The 21,096-nt window shown below is 32.1% G+C and overlaps 3 protein-coding genes across 3 annotated transcripts; all 3 read right to left on the bottom strand.

The window, feature by feature from the left end:
* Positions 1–452: 452 nt before the first annotated feature.
* Positions 453–2,617, bottom strand: LOC132066912 (putative expansin-B14). The gene is made up of 4 exons (XM_059460103.1): positions 2,407–2,617; positions 2,044–2,156; positions 1,230–1,417; positions 453–888 (listed from the first exon to the last, which is right to left on the bottom strand). Exons 1-4 carry the CDS (start codon positions 2,561–2,563, stop codon positions 555–557), a joined length of 792 nt encoding a protein of 263 aa, XP_059316086.1. The 5' UTR covers positions 2,564–2,617; the 3' UTR covers positions 453–554.
* An 11,005-nt stretch (positions 2,618–13,622) lies between these two features.
* On the bottom strand, positions 13,623–17,715 carry LOC132066911 (expansin-B4-like). The gene is made up of 4 exons (XM_059460102.1): positions 17,356–17,715; positions 17,025–17,137; positions 14,906–15,096; positions 13,623–14,072 (listed from the first exon to the last, which is right to left on the bottom strand). The coding sequence occupies exons 1-4, from the start codon at positions 17,528–17,530 to the stop codon at positions 13,739–13,741; spliced, it is 813 nt and encodes a 270-aa protein (XP_059316085.1). The 5' UTR covers positions 17,531–17,715; the 3' UTR covers positions 13,623–13,738.
* Positions 17,716–18,343: 628 nt separating this feature from the next.
* Positions 18,344–19,913, bottom strand: LOC132066910 (expansin-B4-like). Its single transcript, XM_059460101.1, has 4 exons — positions 19,706–19,913; positions 19,439–19,551; positions 18,887–19,074; positions 18,344–18,769 (listed from the first exon to the last, which is right to left on the bottom strand). The coding sequence occupies exons 1-4, from the start codon at positions 19,866–19,868 to the stop codon at positions 18,436–18,438; spliced, it is 798 nt and encodes a 265-aa protein (XP_059316084.1). The 5' UTR covers positions 19,869–19,913; the 3' UTR covers positions 18,344–18,435.
* Between the last annotated feature and the right edge of the window lie 1,183 nt (positions 19,914–21,096).

Raw genomic sequence — 21,096 nt, 5'->3', positions numbered from 1 at the left:
CCACTCGTTATTTATACTAAATTAAACACGTTCATGAAATCAGGTCACAAAATAAAGTTAAAATGCGTCTCTCTTGATCAAGGTTAAATGATAGAGTTATATGATAAGATACATGTCTTAGAAATTAGAATTTGTGTTTGTGGTGCAAATAGTCATCGAGAGCGAATACGTTTTTTGACTATAAAATTTAGGAGTCAATCTTTGTTGTTCTCTCTCTATCAAATTTAACTTCAATAGTTAAAAATTAAAGTGAAAATCATACACTTTACAACATTCAGGAATAAATGTGGTATAATTGATATATATCTTGCATTTATTGATTTGATGTAAACAACATAGTATGTCATTGCAAGAGTAATTAACGGTCTATTTTAAGAAGATATTAGATATTTATATCACATTTGAGAAAATTTGATGGAGTAAAACCCTATGAAATAAAGTGAGACTGAGCATTTGGATCTTGAAAACTAAAAAAATTCATTCATCATACTGTTGGCATACAAATGAGTCCAACATTTCACTTTGTAATTTCAAATTCCTCTAGAGTAAAGAGACTATAATTTTGGAGGGAAATTGACATTTGATTTGTAAATTGCTCTTGGCTGCCATCCCACAGGAATAACATTATCAGCTTTAACCCGACGCTTAAACTCTGAAGTTAACCTAAGTGAATATGGAGGTTTTTGTGTGTTTGGATTAATATTAGCAGACCATGTTGCTCCAAACATTTGTTTCATGGGAAGCCATTTATCTGAACCTGCTGTTTTTATCTCGACCGATGAAAGTGCACCATCTCCATTTTCAGCTTCAATTGCAGCTGCAAAGAAATAAGGGTTGGATCCTTTGTCAACCTTAAACATAATATTTTGCTTGTAGTCGCACGGCACCCTAAAAATTTTCCAAGCAAAAGTTAGCAAAATAAAAATGAAGTTAAATAATATACACAAATATGATAAAGGTATTTTCACTTTTGTGTGATTATTAACTGATTTTCATTATAGAGTTACCTATTGTTATATGTCAACTTAATTTGATGGTAAACAATTTATAAATATACATATCTACATACAACTTATACAACTGAAGTGTATAGATATTGTATACTTCAGCCATTTTTGATAAACTAGTTGGCCAAATAGTACATTTAGATAACTTTTCCCCAATGTTAATGCATAGAATTTAAACCCGTGAAATACTAATTATTTTTATTTTGTTACAAAGAGACTCACCTTTTGTAGGAAATATCAATTCTTCCAAGTTTACGCAGTTGGTCAGCTTGACCAGGCTTTGCCATAGCACCAAAGGCAGTTCCACTTAAATCAAAGTGAACTGGATCATCATTGCATGCTCCTGGACACTCATCTGTAAGAGGCACTGTTATTGGTTTCCCTGAGCATTGTGGTTTAGAGCATGAGACCTGGAAAAAAAAAAAAAATCCAATAGCACAAAGATGATATACATAAATTTATTTGGATAATTTTTAAAAAAACAAAAAATAATCAACTATGTGGTTTTCCTTTTTCTTTTGAATTTCTCTTCCTTTTGTGATACAATTACGGATATTGAACATAGTGGATATAGACTAGACACGAGATTCAAATTGGGAGAATGAGTTTTGAAATATTATATATTTAACTTCATCTTTACTTGCATTTTGAATGCACGCCCACACAAATACATATATATGGTTTGATTTTGAAATACTAGTTCAACAGAATTTACGACAACAATAACATACCCAATGTAATCCCACAAAGTGGGTCTAGGGAGTGTAGGATGTCGCAAATCTTACCCTACATTTGTGGGGTAGAGAGATGTTGTTTTCGATAGACCCTCGGCTCAAAAAAAAAGTTTATGAAGCAGGGTAGCAAGAAAAATATGACAACAAGGTAGCAGGGTACAAAGAAAATGAAGCAACAGATAGTAATGCACATTGAAGAATGAAACTATGCGATTAATAAATAATACTACTAGAAAGGAGAATTGTTCAACAGAATATGCGAAATAAATTTAAGAAAAAGTCAGTATAAGTAATGTGTGCACCTGATAGCATGCACCACATCCAAAGCCATGTTTGAATAGAACTTGATTTCCCGCAGTTATCATGGCGTTATACGGAGCTTTTGCTACATCATCTTCTAGTCCACAAGCTCCTCCTATACAATATAAATACACACACAAGAAAGAAAAAGGAAAAAAATTAAGTACATTGACGATGTATATTTTTTATTTTCACCAATTACATCAGGTTTTTTACTTTATTTCTAGGTAATCAACAAGCTCCTCGTTATAGATCATTTTAATTAACCTGATAGTGTCATTAGGTATTTTTGTACCATTAGTGCACATAAGTTAAGTTCAAATAAAAACTGGAAAAAAAAAAATCAATCTTGCGAGACACATTACCACTGCCAGGTCCGTTAGGATCTCCATACCAAGTTGCCACTGCTAAGCCACCATCTAAACTATTATTGAATAATTGGCAAGAACAAAAACTAATATAATCCGAGAAAAGAAAAGTAAAAATGCAAACAAAAAGAAATTGGGGAATATTAGAAGCCATGACCACTAACTAATAATTGAATGGTTTGGTGTTTGCTAATTTGCATATGCAGTGGCATGATAAATGGTTCTATTTATATTAGAAAGATTGACTACTAGCCAGCTAAGGATATTAAAACGTCTCTGTATGAGGATGTCCATGGATAAGATCAAAATTAACATTTATACGTCTTTTAATTAGATCTATTAGTTTCTTGAACAGGGAAAGTCACACAAATACAAGTTTTAAAAAAGGAATCTTCAAAAATTACAACTACTTTCAAAAAATTACATTAATACAATTTATTCTAATCTTTTAACTTTTCATCATATTGTATACAATCTTTCATATCCCTAAAATATCTCTCCTAATTAAATACACAATAAAATGTAATTCTCTCACCTAAAAACTTACCTTATCAATCAAAAGGTGCTCTAATTTTCAATTTCATGTCCTCTCCCTTCCATATTCATTCCCTCAAGCTCCTAAAAATACAAATTTTCAATCTTTGCTTTTATATACATATTCAAAGTCTTCTGATATGAACTATTTGTAGTTTTTTACTTAAGCTTTTCAAATTTTTTTATTTCTAAGCATGTGTTCACACTATTTTTGTTTCTAGGGGAAAATGCTAAAAATGTATATGGTATACTCAAATTGGTAAGTGTAATTGAAAAGATGGTAATAAAATATTTGTAGGTATAATAGTAAGAATTAGTATATTTAAGTTTTATATTATAGATAGTATATAATATAATAATACCATGTATATGGTATATTCAAATTGGTAAGTGTAATTGAAAAGATGAGAATCAGTATATTTAAGTTTTATATTATATATAGTATATAATATAATAATACCATGTGTATGGTATATTCAAATTGGTAAGTGTAATTGAAAAAATGATAATAAATATTTGTGGGTGTAATAGTAGGAATTAATATATTTAAGTTTGTTTATTATATACAGTATATAACATAATAATACCTTCGTATAATATATATGTAGTACACAGCATTACAATACACCTTATAGAAGATCGAGTGTATGAGCAAATTCTACTGTCTGTTAATGGAGTTTTTCCAGGGTTTGATGATAATGTTTCCTTATTGATTGGTAGTTGTAGGGACAGATTAATTACTTAAATTTAGGGGGAAAAAAATATAACCTATCAAATTTAATTACATTATTTATAGGAAAATTACCATATCCAAAGATTTTCTCCTTTACTCATTTATAGGGTATATATGGTAGATTCTGTAAATTAGAAAATAGTTGTACATTACATAATTTAATACTTATTTGCTAGTAATTGTGTAAGTTCCCCTTTTGAAATCCAGCAAAGAGAATCACTAAGAAGATCTAGTGAAGGATATTAAAACGTCCTCCCTCCCTCGCAAATTATATGTCGTTGTTAATTAATATAGTTGTCTCAAATTATCATCGTTTTAAAAGTTCAAGGCACAATTAATTATTTTTTCCCATTTTAACTTTGGTAGAATTTTATCATTAATTATTGGAGAGGATACATAAATAGAGTAAACATTTAATAGAGAGAGATTATAACTTAGACTTAAATAAGGGTATATGGTAGTCAAATACTCTTCCTAATTAATATTTTTTAAGGAATGTTTTTTTTTTTAAAAAAAGGACAAATAATTTGAGACGAAGGGAGTAATTGTAGGAGGATGTCCATGGATAATAGAAAAATTAATACTTTAACGACTTTTAATTAGATTCATTAATTTTTCGAAATCCCGTAATAAAAATTATTACTTGGAACAAAGAAAAATTGAATACAAGCCGGCCAAGGATATTAAAACTTCATTGTGTGAGGATGTCCATGGATAATACCAGAATTAATATTTTAACGACTTTTAATTATTCCATTAAATTTTCAATATTCAGTAAGAAAAATCACTTAGAAGACCATCTAGTGAGTCTGTTGACTGTTAGTGACTTAAATGTCATAATAAATTGCAAAGAGGTTATTTCATCAGAATTGTCTCATACAATTAACGGGGATAACCAATATAGAGGTTCCTTAGCTAAATGATAATTTTAATCAAGTTACAGACAGATTAGACTTAATTAATCAAATTATAACTACATGTAAATTTGTCTGAAAATTGAATTATTAAGTAAAAAAGAAATTCAACTAGAGGAACTCGAGTACTCGACAACAGTGCAGACAAATATTTTCTAAAAGGTTTCTGAAATAATTAAAAGAAGTATTTGAATAGCTTTTTCATATTTGAATAGTTATATTTTAAGAAGCTACAAGAAATAGTATTTATATTATCATCCATATCCCCGATAAAAACAGGAGAAGATTTGTGGAGGAGGTCATTTTCAAGTTTCAATTGGGAATAAGGCCGTTCAATTTCTTTTTCAATAATTTTTTGGTATTAAGGTTTAGAAAAAGGGGAATGGGGTGTATTTCATAATTTTAAAAAGTTTGGAGGTTTTAAGTTATACACTTAAGTCCGTGTGACTTGTAATAAAATATACAAAACCTTCTCTCTCTTCACTCTCTTCTCTATCAAGACCAATCTCTCCAGTTTATTTTTCTTCTCTCTAGAGCTCGGAAGCTCTCCAATCGTCGTCTTCAGGTATGTTAATTAATTTTGCATCAATGGCGAAGCATTTTAAGATCCATATTGCCTATTTAAAAGATTGGTTCGATTAAATTTTTTTCGATCTTGATAAAAACCTAGTGTTTATAAAGTTCTGCTTTTTTTCCAAAACCTTTGAAGTTTTGCCTGTTTTCTCGTGGAAATGTGTGTTATTTATACTTATTTTGCTTGTTTTGATCTTTCTTTTTGTGTTTTTGCTTTTTGTAAATCATGGTCTATTAATAGACTTTTGGTCGATTATTCTTATTCTGTATTGGAAAAACAGGCAAAATAAAGTCCCTATTTGAGGATGGTTCAAATACAACCGTCACGTCCCCGTTCAGAATGGTTCAGATACAGTTGAGAGTTGAGAGTGATGGTTCTTATATTGTGTTTCAACAAAGTCTGTATTTTTTATATATAGACCGTATAAATGACTAGGTGTAGAGGAAGAAGAGGAAAAATACTCCCCCGTTCTGGTGATATGGTTCAAACTCGTTCTACTGCAGATCATAAGGATAAAAAAAAAGAGGTGAAGAAGTTAGCTGAGATGTAAAAGAAATAGAAGTGCAGAAGCTGAGAGTGAGTCCTACTCAGACCCTATTAATAAGTATAGTGTTGATGGTGATGGAGGAGATAGAGTTGAGAATGATGGTAATGTATCTGAGAATGGAGGTGTTTGATCAAGAAAGATAATGGAGGAGTTTGATCAAGAAAGGAGACAATGGAGAAGTTTGTTCAAGAAAAAAGACAATGGAGTAGTTTGAACTTTTGGTCGGTTTTATTATAAGGAAGGATCTATTGTTAAGGTTGTAAATTTAAGAAATTTTTGTTTTATTACCGTTGTAGAGAAATTTGTGGTCCGTCAGTCGAAATAAAACTGTGTCTTTGGTAGATTATAAATACAAATAGGAAATAAATCACCGTAGTTTATAATAACTCACTACTTAGAACAATTTTAGACCATTTTGGTCGATGATAAACCAGAGAAATAAAGGCGACCGTTGGAATGAAAAGCATGCTGAATTTACACTAGTCTAATGAAAAAAAAATTGAAAAAATAAAATAAATAAAACCCAAACCCCAGACCCCAAACGCCAAACCCTAAACTCTAAATTGCACAAATCTAAGGGATCGTGGATAGGTATACCATAAACTGACCGTCGTCAATAACTAAAAATTATCATTTAGGCTCGACTTCACGCATGGTCAATAATTATTCATATATTGTATATAGACCAAGGACAATATTTGTCTAAAAATCCATAAATATATAAAAGGACATGCCACTATTTAAACATTATAATAACTCTTTAATACATTCTATGAGAGTCCCCATCCATTGAGCACATGATCAAAAGAGTTTTAAGACAAGTAATGATACTTAAAAGGCCAATATTTGTTTAAAAAAGTCATAAATAAATAAATAAAATAAAAAAGGATATTAAACATTATAATAACACTTTAATATATCATAAGAGAGTCCCCATCCATTGAACACATCAAAATAGTTTTAGGACAAGTAATGGTACTTAAAAGGCCAATAATTGTGTAAAAAGCCATAAATAAATTAAAAGACTTGATACTATTTAAACATTACAATAAAAAATTAATATATCATATGAGAGTCCACATCCATTAAACACATGGTCTAAAGAGTTTAAGCACAAGTAATGGTTATCCTTAAAACAAGATTGTGCTTTGAGAACAATAACTTATTGTGAGACTAAATGGATAGTAGTGTTATGATTACCATTACTTGTCCTAAAATTCTTTTGATCATGTGTTCAATGGATTAAGACTCTCATTTGATGTATTAAAGTGTTATTATAATATTTAAATAGCGGTATGTCCTCTTTTTATTTTATTTTATTAATTTATGACTTTTTTTAGACAAATATTGGTCTTTTAAGTATCATTACTTGTCCTAAAACTCTTTTTGATCATGTGTTCAATGAATGGGACTCTCATATGATGTATTAAAGTGTTATTATAATGTTTAAATAGTGACATGTCCTTTTATTTATTTTTGGCATTTTTAGATAAAAATTAGTCTTTTAAGTATCATTACTTGTCCTAAAACTCTTTTGATCATGTGTTCAATGGACGGGGACTCTCATATGATTTATTAAAGTGTTATTATAATGTTTAATAGTGGTATGTCCTTTTTTATTTATTTGTTTTTGGCTCTTTTTAGACAAATATTGGCCTTTTAAGTATCATTACTTATCCTAAAACTCTTTTGATCATGTGTTTAATGGATGGAGACTCTCATATGATGTATTAAATTGTTATTATAATATTTAAACAGTGGTATGTCCTTTTTTTAAAAAAAAAAATTTATGGCTATTTAGACAAATGTTGGCCTTTTAAGTACCATTACTTGTCTTAAAACTCTTTTGATCATGTGTTTAATGGATGGGGACACTCATATGATGTATTAAAGTGTTATTTTAATGTTTAAATAGTGGTATGTCCTTTTTTATTTTTTTTTACTTATGGTTACTTAGACAAATATTAGCCTTTTAAGTACCATTATTTGTCCTAAAACTCTTTTGATCATGTGTTTAATGGATGGGACTCTCATATGATGTATTAGAGTGTTATTATAATGTTTAAATAGTGGTATGTCCTTTTTTTTAAAAAAAAAATTATGGCTATTTAGACAAATATTGGCCTTTTAAGTACCATTACTTGTCCTAAAACTCTTTTAATCATGTGTTCAATGAATGAGGACTCTCATATGGTATTAAAGTGTTATTGTACTTTTATTTATTTTATTTACTTATGAATTTTTAGACAAATATTGTCCTTGGTCTATACATAACATGTGGACAATTATTGACCATGCGTGAAGTCGAGCCTAAATGATAACTGTTAGCTATTATATTGGCGGCGATCGGTTTATGGTATACCTATCCACGATCCCTTAGATTTGTGCAATTTGGGGTTTGTGTTTTATTTTTTTGTCCGTTCGCTCTTCGTCATCACTATCAGGATCATCCTGTCACCTTGCTCATAGAAGTCCAGTTCCAACATTTTGAGGTCCCCTCCCATTCATCCATTCAATCACCACCTACTATAATATATTCTGCAATCGACGCCATAATAAATCTATAATAGACTACGGCTATGATTTATGACTGCAATCGATGCCATAATAAATCGATAATAGATTACGGCTATGGTCTATGACTGCAATCGACGCCATACTACGTTGCTGGGGACTGATTTTTCGTTGAAAAGCCGAAACTTTCGCCGAAATTTTTGCCGGAAACGGAATATGAAAAGTGGATAAATCGGGAGCTTTTGGAGGGAAATTTTTTTAAATTTTTTTTTGAGGTAATTAAAATATTGGGCGTTTGAGGCCAAAGTGTAGTTTTCAAAACTTTAGGGCTGATATTTGACACAGCAAATCTCTGACATGCTGACATCATCAATGGTGGCCAAAGCACCAATTTTTGAAGACCCGTGGCCTTTTGGCAAAATAACTTTTCAATATGGCCTTTTGGCCAACTCCTCTTGAAAACAGAGCTATTTGATCTATTCAGTAAAAGAATTAACGGAAAAGGCTCAAATATGTCATCGAACTATCGGAAATGGCTCATGTATGCCACTCATCAATAGTTTGGCCTATTTATGCCATCGAACTATCGAAAATGGCTCATTTATGCCACTCATCAATAGTTTAGCTCATTTATGCCGTCGTCCGTTACCAAAATGACTCATCCATGTCATTTTCATTAACGCCGGTTTTATAATACCAGATATGACACGTGACCTCTAATTAGAGGTTTACGTCTTTTAATTAAACCGGCCCAATTTTAAATCCCAAATTAATAAAAAATCCGACTCATACACCCTACCCACCCACAACCATAATTGAGTTGGAGGCCACATGTCATATTTGGTATTATACAATCGGCGTTAATGAAAAATGGCATGGATGAGTCATTTTGGTAACGGGCGATGGCATGAATGAGCCAAACTATTGATTAGTGGCATAAATGAGCCATTTTCGATAGTTCGATGGCATAAATGGGCCAAACTATTGATGAGTGAAATAAATGAGTCATTTCCGATAGTTCAATGGCATATTTGAGCCGTTTCCATTAAATTAATAATATTTGACTCCCTACAAATTTCAAATGTCAGGGTTCCCGAACTATTAAGCCAAATAATAAATAAATGAAAAACTGAAGGCATCCAAAAAACAAATTAGGCCAAGTGGTCAACTTCTATGTCTATTCACCTATGGCCTTCATATTAGTACAACTCAAAAGGCTAGATTTTTGTGATTTATTATATTAGAAAAACAAAAACAAAGTTTGTTATTGCTTGAGCTCTGAAAATGGAGTCGCATTTTGTAAACAAAGTTTAATCTGTATAGTAGTACTTCTCAATGTAAATTCATATTAATCATACTACAAAGCAGATAATGACAGAGGTGGATTTAGGATTTTCGGCAAAGCTGAATTTAGAATTTTTGAAATATGGGTTTACTATTTAAGAAAGGAAAAAAATACGTTAAGTGAGAATGAGTCATGTTCCTCTAGCTTTCAACCAAGTGTACTCTTAAGTTTAATTGTAGCATGAGTGCCAACAGGTAATATTAGATCAATTCTAAACTGGAAAATGATGAAGAAATTGCAGCTGCTACAGTCAATTTTTATCATCAACTTTCCTCACAAGAATACTGTTTAATTGATATGGAATGTTTTGATGTCAATCCTTCTTTAATTAGTGAAGAGGACAACTTTTCTCTGCTTGAAGAACCCAACATGGATGAAGTTAAAAGAGCTGTCTTCAGCATTAATGCCAACAGTTCTCCTGGGTCTGATGGCATCACTGGGTGTTTCTTTCAGAAAATATGGGACATCATTGAAAATGACTTTGTGGAAATGGTGAAGACTGTTATAAATGGGTGCTCAAATGCCTAAGTTCTTCACCAGTACCTGTTTGGTCCTCATCCCTAAAGTTGAGGCTCCTCAATCTTTCTTAGAATTCAGACCCATCAGCCTGAGTAATGTTTCACAAAAAAATAGTTTCCAAGGTCCTTAATGAGAGATTGGCCAAAGTCATTCCCAAGATTATCTCTCAGAATCAAAGTGGTTTTGTCAAGAATAGATCTATAAGTGAGAATGTTCTGCTGGCTCAAGAAACAAAACAGAGTTGATAATGTGGTCATTAAACTGGATATGAATAAGGCCTATGACAGATTATCATAGCAATTGCTCTGTGCTGTTATGAGAAAATTTGGTTTCTCTAAAAGATGGATTGGTATTATATGAAATCTGCTTTCAAATATGCAGTATACTATCAACATCAATTGCAACAAACATGGTTTTTCAAATCTCAAAGAGGGGTCAAACAGGGAGATCCCATTTCACCCTATCTTTTCATTATAGCTGCTGAAGTTCTTACTAGAAGCCTGAATAAGCTTTTCCAAGATCCCAAATTCATTGGTTTTTACATGCAGAATAATGGTCCTCTAATTAATCACTTGTCTTATGCAGATGATGTGATCATTTTCTGTTATGGGAAATCCTATACTCTTAACCTTATTATGGAAACTCTTCATGACTATGAAAAAATTTCTGGATAGTTGATTAATAGGAGCAAATCTTGTTTCTTTTTTGATGACTCTATTCCTAACAAAAGGAAGAAAATCGTCACTAAATGCCTTGGTTTTCAGAAAAATGATTTTCCTTTTAATTATTTGGGTTGCCTCATCTTCACTGGTAGGAAAAAAACTCACTATTTCACTGATCTTGCTTCTAAAATTCTCCAAAGGGCTAGCACTTGGAATAGTAAATCTCTTTCACCTGGTGGTAAATTCATTCTTATAAAATATGTTCTTAGTGCAATGCCTACACATTTACTTTCTATTTGTCAGCCCACTAAAACTATTTTCTATCAGACTGAAATGGTTCTCTCTAACTTCCTATGGGATACTGTGGATGGTAGAAATAAACATCATTGGGCTTCCTGAAAAAGATTCTGTGCACCTACCAATGAAGGAGGCATTGGCATCAGATCTCTTCATGAGATAGCTGATACCTTTGCCACAAAACTTTGGAGTATTTTCAAAATTGTAGAAATGTATATGGACTGATTTTTTAAATGCTAAATATTGCTAGGAAATTCAACGATTCACAGTATGATATTTGGAGAAGAATGATGAAAATCAAAGGAAGAATAGATCACCTCATACAATGGAGAATAAACTCTGGAAATGCCAACAATTGGTGGGATAATTGGTCTGGTAAGGGCCAATTATCACAATATGGTTCAACTTCTACTTCTTTAATACATGTGTCTCTTCTTTCTTTACAGATGGTAGATGGAATATGATCAAGCTTCACCAATGCCTAGCCCCAGATATTGTGGAACATATTTGTGAGTTAAAATTGGATCTCCTACCTTGGATGATCAGCCAATTTGGACTGCTTCAATAGATGAAAGATTCACTTGTAACTCTGCTTGGCATGCAACTAGGACATGGCACTCGAAGTCACTGGTTGATAGCATGACTTGGAACAAGAAGGAGCCTTTCAAAGTATCTTTTTTCATCTGGAGACTACTTAGAAATAAAATTGCAGGGGATTTTAACATCATCAAATCAGGTGTGGCCTTACCTTCAAAATGTTCTTGTTGTGCTATTGGGAATCTGGAAGATCAAGAACACTTGTTCATACAAAGTGACATTGCAAAGGAGGTGTGGTCTCATTTCAACAAGGTGGTTGGTGTCTCTATACATGCCATTAATATTAGACATGTTCTAATTCAATGGTGGATTACCAAAGGTAGGAGGCCTCTTGTGAAAATGGCCCTTCAAGTTATGCCAGCTATTCTTATATGGCAATTATGGAAGGCTAGATGCAAATATAGGTATGAGAACAAGAGAATGAATGCTTACAACATTATCACATCCACCTACCATCAGCTCAATATCATAGCCCATAAACAATTCAACCACATCTCACCATTTATGCAATGGAAACATCAGTAACCTGATTCAAGATGCAATTCCTACTTTCTCTGTCATTCCTGTAACATGGACCCCTCCTCGCAATGGTTATATGAAAGTGAACACAGATGGCAGCTCATGAGGCAATCCTAGCCCCAGTGGTGGTAGAGGTATTGTTAGGGATGCTGATGGATACATGGTTTCAGCTTTTGCTACTACTTTTGGCCAGAGATCCAATAATTTTGCTAAAGCAATGGCCCTGTTGATTGGTGTGAATTGGTGCTCCAGTAATGGCATCCAGAATCTGGAGATTGAAAGTGATTCTCAACTCCTAGTTAACTGGATTCTTAGAAAATCAAATCCCTCTTTGGAACCTTTCTGATATTATTCAAAATATCAAAAATCTTCTCAACAATTTTGATCATTTCCAAATCAATCACTGCTATAAAGAAGGCAACAATGTTGTAGACAAACTTGCTAATTTTGGTGTGCAGTGCCAAGACTTCACTTGGTTCAGTACTCCTTCTCAAATGCTTAAAGAAGCTAGAGGAGAGCTTAATGTTGACGGGTTACAACTCCCTTCATTTAGAAGGAGAATCATACATAATTCCTTCTTTGTAGATAGGAACATAGCTAGATTCTACACTTTTGATGTCCGTTAACTTGTTTTAGATAGAGGGGTGAAGTACCCCTACATAGTATATACAATTTTTTAGGGCTTAAATGGAAATCTACCATCTTACGAATGGAGAATGTTCCATTCGGTAGGTATTTGGGTAGTTAATACCCCTTTTGTGTACTCTGATTTGATTAATGAAAATGTCCTGCCACTGTGATGGGAGAAATAGAAATTAAAAAAAAAAAAAAAAAAAATCTAGATAATATGTACATAAAATATCTAATTTAGTGAAAATATTATGGATTCACGTGCACCATAAATTCTATAGTAAATTCGCCCCCTGATATCGGGTGAGGAAAAACACTAGTACTACTACTACTCTTGAATGAGAGAGGCCAACTGGTAGTATTAGTACAACCTTTCTTTATTATAAAGCATGGAGTGAGCCTTGTAGACTGTCTATGAATGAAGAAGAGATGAACAAATGTTCTCCTGTTCATTAGTGTTATTTCAGTCTTTCTTTGATCTAAAAAGTCTCTTCCTTTTTCATTTTTGCCTTAGGTTGTAATAAATTTTTTGTTTTACCCACATGAATAACAAAAGAAAATCTAGTTTTATGATTTTGCGAGAAAATGAAGAGATTATGAATAATCATAAATACTCCCTCCGTTTCAATTTATGTTTATCAATAAAGTTTAAAAAATTATGTTTATCAATTTATGTCACTCAACTTTAGTTGTTTATCAATAAAGTTAAAAAATATTTTTCTCTCATTAAAGCCATTGAACTTTACCTAGGGTATTAGTTGTCTACGAGATCTAACGAAAGTACAATTTCTCGAATAGGTTTATAATAAAGTGAAAGAGATTTCGAACTTGATAACTAAATAATTTCTTTTATTATATCAAAATGTTGGTGTATAAAAAAAGTCCAACATTTTACTTGATAATCTCTCAAATTCCTCCAATCCTCAAAATAAAATTAAAAGACTTTATAATTGGGGAGAGAAATTGACATTTGATTTGTAGATTGCTCTTGGCTGCCAATCCGCAGGAATGACATTATTAGCTTGAACCTGATGTTTATTCTGTGAAGTTAACCTAACAGAGAATGGAGGTTTTTGTGTGTTTGGATGAATATTTGCAGACCAAGTTGCTCCAAACATTTGTTGCATGGAAAGCCACTTATTGGAACTTGTCGGTTTTATCTCAACCGAAGAGAGTTCACCATCTCCATTTTCAGCTTCAATTGCAATAGCAAAGAAATTAGGGTTGGATCCCTTTTCAACCTTAAACATAATATTTTGCTTGTAGTCGCATGCCACCCTGAAAAATCCCAAGAGGAAGTTAACCAAAGAATAATATATGGGTCAATAAGATAGCTATATGAAAAATAAAGCAGGCAACTACTAAAAACACGCCAAAATCGATAGAAAATTTGACCAAATTTGGTTGATTTTTTGCTTTCTTCTGGCAAAAAGGTTCACTAATATAAAAAGTCGATCGACTTGGTCGGTTTTTAGTGTCAAAATCCAGGAAATAGAAAGTCGACCGACGCGATCGGTTTATTAGTTGAAATAATTGAAAATAACTTTCAAAACCGACCGACGCGGTCAATTTTTGGTCAAATCTTCGGTCAACTTAGTTAAAAGAAAAATCGATCTAATTACCAATCCGAAAAAATGAGATTGAAGAGTATAAATTTTTTTTTTTAAAAAAAAAGTCCTAAACTAACAAGCACCAATGATCTGGTGGTGAATAATATCCTACAAAATAAATAAATAAATAATAGTACCTACCACAGTTAAGACGGGGGTTCGAACCCCGAATGATGCTTTTTATAATTTTGTAATTTAATAATCGACCGAATTCAATCATTTTTTTGGTCATGTGTCAAAAAAGCCGATAAATTTAATATTTAAAAAAACAACTGAAAAATCGGTCGCTTTTTTTACCGACGAGTTCCTTTCCAACAACTCATTTTCTGTCGGGTTTTTCCGAAAATCGATTCTCGGTTAGTTCTGGCCTTTTTTTTTTTTTTTTTTTTTTGGTAGTCTAACTTATTATAACACGTAAAATTACTTAGATAATGCAATTTTTGTAAGTTAAATTCATAAAATAATGTACATTTTTAGTTTATTATGACGAAACTCATTCACCTTTTATAGGAAATATCGATTCTTCCAAGTTTACGCAATTGGTCTGCTTGGCCAGATTTTGACATAGCTCCAAAGGCAAATCCACTTAAATCAAAGTGAACTGGATCATCATTGCATGTTCCTGGACACTCATCTATAAGAGCTACTGTTATTGGATTACCTGAGCATTCTTGATTCTGATTGCATAAGACCTGAAAACAGTTCCATTCTTTACAAACATATAAATTGATACTCTGAATTTTAATAAGTACTACTATATTATGTGTTTTATTTTTTCTTTATGCAGTTCCTCCCCCCACCCTCCCCACCCCCTATTTGCAACAAATTTTCGATGTGTGAAAAATAAACTGTAAAGCATAAATAAAATATGTTGAAATAGAGATTTTATTGATGAATATTGCGGGTACAAATTTTTTTGTTCTCTTGATTCTTCTCACCTAATATTTCTCCGTAATTTGAGGGCCGTTAATAGCGTATTTCTCGAACGTAGGATGACCTCCTTGTGATGTATTTGATCTCCAAGAACGTCGGACAGGAATTTGAAAAAGACACTATTTGATGCCTTGATCTCTTGTGAATATCCACGAGTTTACGGGATATTCGAGATATTGATCTCTTTGTGAATATTCATGAGTTTATGAGATATTCGAGATATTGGTCTCTTTGTGAATATCCATGAGTTTATGAGATATTCGAGAGCGTAAGTTAGGATTTAGGGTAGAGTAGCCTCCAAGAAATCCTAACCGACCTTAGAGTTTGAAGATGGATTGAACTGATCTAGTAGAGTCCTATTTCAAATTCGGTAAAATTTTGTTGTTCACAAATGCCCCCTATTTCAAGGCTTGTCAAAGTGTAGACTTGCTGAAACTCAAATACGAGACTTGAAGTACCCATATTATGGAGCTTCCATCTTGGCGGTTTTGTGACTACAGATTTTGAAGATTTGATTTGTGAGAGAAGAGATGAAGGGCAGATTTGGTCCCACTGGGGGTGCCAATTTGTTTGCAACAAATTTTTGATTTGTGAAAAATAAACTGTAAAGCCCAAACAATATATGTTGAAACAGAGATTTTATTGATGAATATTGCGGGTACAAATCTGTTTGTTCTCTTGATTCTTCTCTCCTAATATTTCTCCGTAATTCGAGGGCCGTTAGTAGCGTATTTCTCGAACGTAGGATGACCTCCATGTGATGTATTTAATCTCCAAGAACGTTGGACAGAGATTTGAAAAATACATTATTTGATGCCTTGATCTCTTGTGAATACCCATGAGTTTATGGGATATTCGAGATATTGATCTCTTTGTGAATATCCATGAGTTTATGGGATGTTCGAGATGTCTTTCAAGGGAATATGTGTCCCTTTATATAGACGTAAGTTAGGGTTTAGAGTAGAGTAGCCTTCAAGAAACCCTAACCGGCTTTAGAGTTTGAAGATGGATTGAATTCATCTTGTAAAATCCTATTTCAAATTCGGTAAAATTTCACTGTTCACACCCCCACGCCCCAAAACATGATGTATATTGCATAACGACCATTGAAAAATAGTATGTTCTGAAATGTATGACTTTGTTTATGACCACAAAGTGGTCCACTTTTATTGATAATTCAGATTATAGTTTGCGCAAGGGGCACTAGGCCTAACCTCTGCATCACTGAAAAGACTTAACGCAAAAACAAAACAAAAAATAAGTAGAGGATGGCTACTCTTGAAATGGGTGTCTTAACTCTATTTATACTTAGTGGGCGTTTGGCCATAAAAATTATTCACTTTTTTCCAGAAATTTTTTTCGCTTCTTTTACTTTTAGCTTTTGGCCATAAAAATTATTCACTTTTTTCCGGAGTTGTATTCCGGAATATTGAAAACAAGAAAAATTTGTTTTTAAAAAAATTTCAACTTTTTTTTCTTTTTTACACTACATTTCACCAAAAACTCCAATTTAAAAAATTATGACCAAACACAACTCCAACTCCAACTTCAAAAATTCCAAAAAAAGTGAAAACGTTTTTGGTATTTATGGCCAAACGGGCCCTTATTTTTCACACAACCTATTGTTCGATTCGCCAGTGTTGTTGAATACAACAAATTTAAGTAAAACTATGAGTAACGTTCGGACCTGATAGCATGAGCCACATCCTAAACCAGATTGGAACAAAACTTGATTTCCAGCAGTTATCATGGCGTTGTATGGAGCGTTTGCTACATCATCTTCCAGTCCACAAGCCCCACCTAAACACGAAAAAAAAAATCATTATCGGTAATTAATTATTTTTAAAAAAATTATCGACCTGAAAAATAAAGCAACTTACCTATTACAAAACATGTTAAATTATATTGATTGAGCATAGTTATTTTACACCATTAGTAGATAGGTTAAATCCAAAAAAAATAAGATGAAAAAAATCCAAAAAAATAAGAAAAGAAAGGATCTTAGCTAGAGACTTTACCACTGCCAGCTCCAGTAGGATCTCCATACCAAGTTGCCACTGCTGATGAAAATCCACCAGTATTATCTAAACTAACATTGAGTAATCGGCAAGAACAAACACCAACCGAATTCGAGAAAAGAAAAACAAAAATGCAAATAGAAAGAAAATGAGGAAAATTAGAACCCATGCCCATTATTAACTTAATAGAGTACTTTGCTCTTTTGCTAATCGCTTATACAAATGACATGAAAACTGTTCTATTTATACTAGAAAATTTTGAATACATGTAGAGGATTTTAATAAATAATGGGAGAAATATTTTTTAAAATTTCTAGATTATTTTTTATCAGCACGTTGCGTATCCATTAATTTAGATTTTATTTTGGTATCTAGTAATAAATATCACTTAACAAATCTAATGAATATTTGTAAACGTCAGATTCGAACTTTCTAGGTTGATTTTGTACTCCTAGTTTGTAGTATAAGGCTAGGATAAATGTAGACAGAACTAGTTTTTTGCTCATAGAATATTGGGAATGACCAATTCTTAACATAACCTAAGGTGATGGCTTTTAAGTAAAAAGAACAAAAGACTTAATATAAATTAAATTTAGGTACGTTTTATATGTGAAATACATTACAAAATTGTTGTGACCAATGCTTTCAAGGTTTATGCTTTTAGGTAATGAGTAATTATAAATAGTTTTTTCTTTTGAATTTGTAAAAACAAGATGGACTGAATCAACTATGCTTTTTAAACAAGGATAATATATACTACTATTAATTAAACATAATTAACGTTCAACATTACAAGATATTGGGTCCGTATGGACTGAAAACCTTTTGGCTATATAACTATATTAAAGCTTGAATTAATTAGTAGCGTACAACAGGAATGTTCTTTTCAAAAGAAATGCCTAACATGTCTAGCCAGAAGGCACCATAGGCAAACATTGAAGGAACTGCCATAAAGATTTATAATAAAGTAAAATTGAGAATTTCGATCTTGATATCTGAAGAATTTTCTTTAATATATCATATTGTTGGTATACAAAAGAAGTCCAACATTTCACTTTGTAATCTCTCAAACTAAAGACTTTATAATTGGGCAGGGAAATTGACATTCGATTTGTAAATTTCTTTTGGCTGCCAACCAACAGGAATAGCAGTATCAGCTATAACCTGATGCTTATTCCCTGAAGTTAACCTAAGAGAGAAGGGAGGTTTTTGTGTGTTCGGATCAATATTAGCAGACCACGTTACTCCAATCATTCGTTTCATGGGTAGCCAATTATTTGAATCTGTCGGTTTTATCTCAACCAAAGAGAGTTCACCATCTCCGTCCTCAGCTTCAGTTACAACCGCAAAGAAATTAGGGTTGGATCCTTTATCAACTTTAAACATAATATTTTGTTTGTAGTCGCACGCCACCCTGAAAAAATCCCAAGTAGAAGTTATAACGAATGATACTAAAGGAGGTAATCCGCTATAATATGTTAAGTTATACTGATAATTTTTTTAGTTTGTTATGAAGAGACTTAATAATTACCTTTTGTAGGAAATATCAATTCTTCCGAGTTTACGTAGTTGATCAGCTTGACCAGGTTTTGCCATAGCACCAAAAGCAGTTCCACTTAAATCAAAATGAATTGGATCATTATTACATGTTCCTGGACACTCATCTGTAAGTGCCACTGTTATTGGATTTCCAGAGCATTCTGGTTTCGAACATGAGACCTGAAAAACAATTCCATACATAAAAAATATCATTATTTTGTAAAATTTTAAATAACAACTTTTTCTTTTTCTCTCCTATTCAAACATTATGTATATTGAAAAGCGACGGATTTAGAACATAGACATTGTCGGTTCTGAAATATATTTTTGATTCTGCATATTTGTTTTTTCACATACTTAGCCTATTATTGGATTTGCCACTGATATTGTATACAAAAAATTTAAGTAAAATTTATGAGAAATCACTACTAAAAAGCAAGAATTAGCAATGGGGAAATCAGGTTAGATATGAGCAATTTAACGACGGATTAGCAATGAAGTTCGTAGGCTAGTTCCAATTTTTTTTTATAGTGAATGTGTGCACCTGATAGCATGCACCACATCCCGTGCCATGTTGGAATAAAGCTTGATTTCCAGCGGTTATCATGCCGTTGTAGGGAGCATTTGCTACATCATCTTCTAGTCCACAAGCTCCTCCTGAATGTTAAAAAAGATAATTATATATAATTGTTCATAAACAAACGGTATTATTAACCTAAAAAATAAAGCAGTTTATCTATTGCACAACATGTTATACTATATATAAGTTAAATCTGAAAGAATATGAAAAAATCGATTTTAGAGACATTACCACTGCCAGATCCAGTAGGATCTCCATACCAAGTTGCTACTGCTGGTGAAAATCCACCAGCATCTAAACTACCATTGAAAAATCGGCAAGAAACCAAATCCAATAAAAGAATAACAAAAATGCAAACAAAAAGAATTTGCGGAATATTAGAAGCCATGGCCATTAACTTAATTGAGTAGTTTAAGTTACTCTTTTGCTAATTGCTTATGCAAAATGGCATGAAAAATGGTTCTATTTATAGTAGTAAAATTGAATACTACCCAACTAAGGATATTAAAATGTAATTCCATGAGGATTTCAATGGATAATGGTTGAATTAATATTTGTAACAACTTCTTGTTTTTTTTCTTATCAGCAGTCACCCATCCCCTAATTTAGATTTCGTATGGGAATCTTGTAACAGAAATCACTTAAAAGAATTAATGAAACTGTTAGAAACTTTAATGTCATAATAAATTGTAAAGAGTTTATTTAATTAGATTCAAACTTGCTAGGCGGGAAAAAATTAACCAATCTCGTACACGAGGATAATCAGGTTCCTCAGCTAAATTAGTTACAGACAGCTAAGCCTTAATTAATCACAGTCACATAGTCACATTATAACATGTTATATAATTTGGCTGAAATTGTATTGGCTGGCGCTAACACGGCGTAAATTTAAATTAGTCGAGCAAATCCTAAAATATGCAACAAAAAAATTACATTAGATACTGAAAGGATTGTAAAAATAGTTAAATTTACATTTATAAAAGCCACACCAGACTCTAAAAATAAATCAAAAATAGCATAACCACAAAAATTGTACCTCTCTAAATGTAAGTTCTCGCTAATTTCCTTCTTCTTCTTTTTTTGCATAGTTTTCAAATCTAACACGCAGAGTTCGGTAACTATTTGACAAACGCTACAAGTACTAACTTTTGGCTAGCTTAAAGGACCAAAATTATTCAATGCATACTTAAGGTACTATTTTGCTTCTATTCTCAAACATAAGGAATCAACTTTGTCATTTTTTCTATCAAATTCATAGAAAAAGCATGTGTACTCTTCTTAAAGACAAGATTAGGTCCACAAAAGTGTGCCCATACGAAACCATACAAGCAAGGGCAATTTGCAGGATTGTCCTTCACTGTGTGATCTTTAATTTTTACCCCTCAAATCAGTAGTCTTTAATTTTTGTTCCTCACTAAAAGCCCCTTTTCGGGTTTGAACCCCGCTAAGTCAAAAATTAAAAAAAATTAAAAAATTGAAAGGCATAAGTTGGGTTTCAAACTCTCGCTATATAAATAAAATATATATATATATATATATATATATATATATATATATATATATATATATATATATATATATATATATATATATATATATTCTGCCTTAAGGCCTAACTTTGG

This window comes from Lycium ferocissimum, chromosome 8, assembly GCF_029784015.1.
Source record: "Lycium ferocissimum isolate CSIRO_LF1 chromosome 8, AGI_CSIRO_Lferr_CH_V1, whole genome shotgun sequence".
In the NCBI taxonomy this organism is placed as follows: Eukaryota; Viridiplantae; Streptophyta; class Magnoliopsida; order Solanales; family Solanaceae; genus Lycium; species Lycium ferocissimum.
This window is presented reverse-complemented; position numbering and strand designations above follow the sequence as displayed.

Coding starts and splice junctions, on each gene's coding strand:
- LOC132066911 (XM_059460102.1), bottom strand. CDS start 17,530: ATGGGCATGGGTTCTAATTTTCCTCATTTTCTTTCTATTTGCATTTTT. Junction 17,138..17,355: donor TCCTACTGGAGCTGGCAGTG/GTAAAGTCTCTA, acceptor TTTCGTGTTTAG/GTGGGGCTTGTGGACTGGAA. Junction 14,073..14,905: donor ATCGATATTTCCTATAAAAG/GTGAATGAGTTT, acceptor GGGATTTTTCAG/GGTGGCATGCGACTACAAGC.
- LOC132066912 (XM_059460103.1), bottom strand. CDS start 2,563: ATGGCTTCTAATATTCCCCAATTTCTTTTTGTTTGCATTTTTACTTTT. Junction 1,418..2,043: donor GATGTGGTGCATGCTATCAG/GTGCACACATTA, acceptor TTTTTTTTCCAG/GTCTCATGCTCTAAACCACA. Junction 889..1,229: donor ATTGATATTTCCTACAAAAG/GTGAGTCTCTTT, acceptor GAAAATTTTTAG/GGTGCCGTGCGACTACAAGC.
- LOC132066910 (XM_059460101.1), bottom strand. CDS start 19,868: ATGGCCATGGCTTCTAATATTCCGCAAATTCTTTTTGTTTGCATTTTT. Junction 19,552..19,705: donor TCCTACTGGATCTGGCAGTG/GTAATGTCTCTA, acceptor TTTAACATTCAG/GAGGAGCTTGTGGACTAGAA. Junction 18,770..18,886: donor ATTGATATTTCCTACAAAAG/GTAATTATTAAG, acceptor GGATTTTTTCAG/GGTGGCGTGCGACTACAAAC.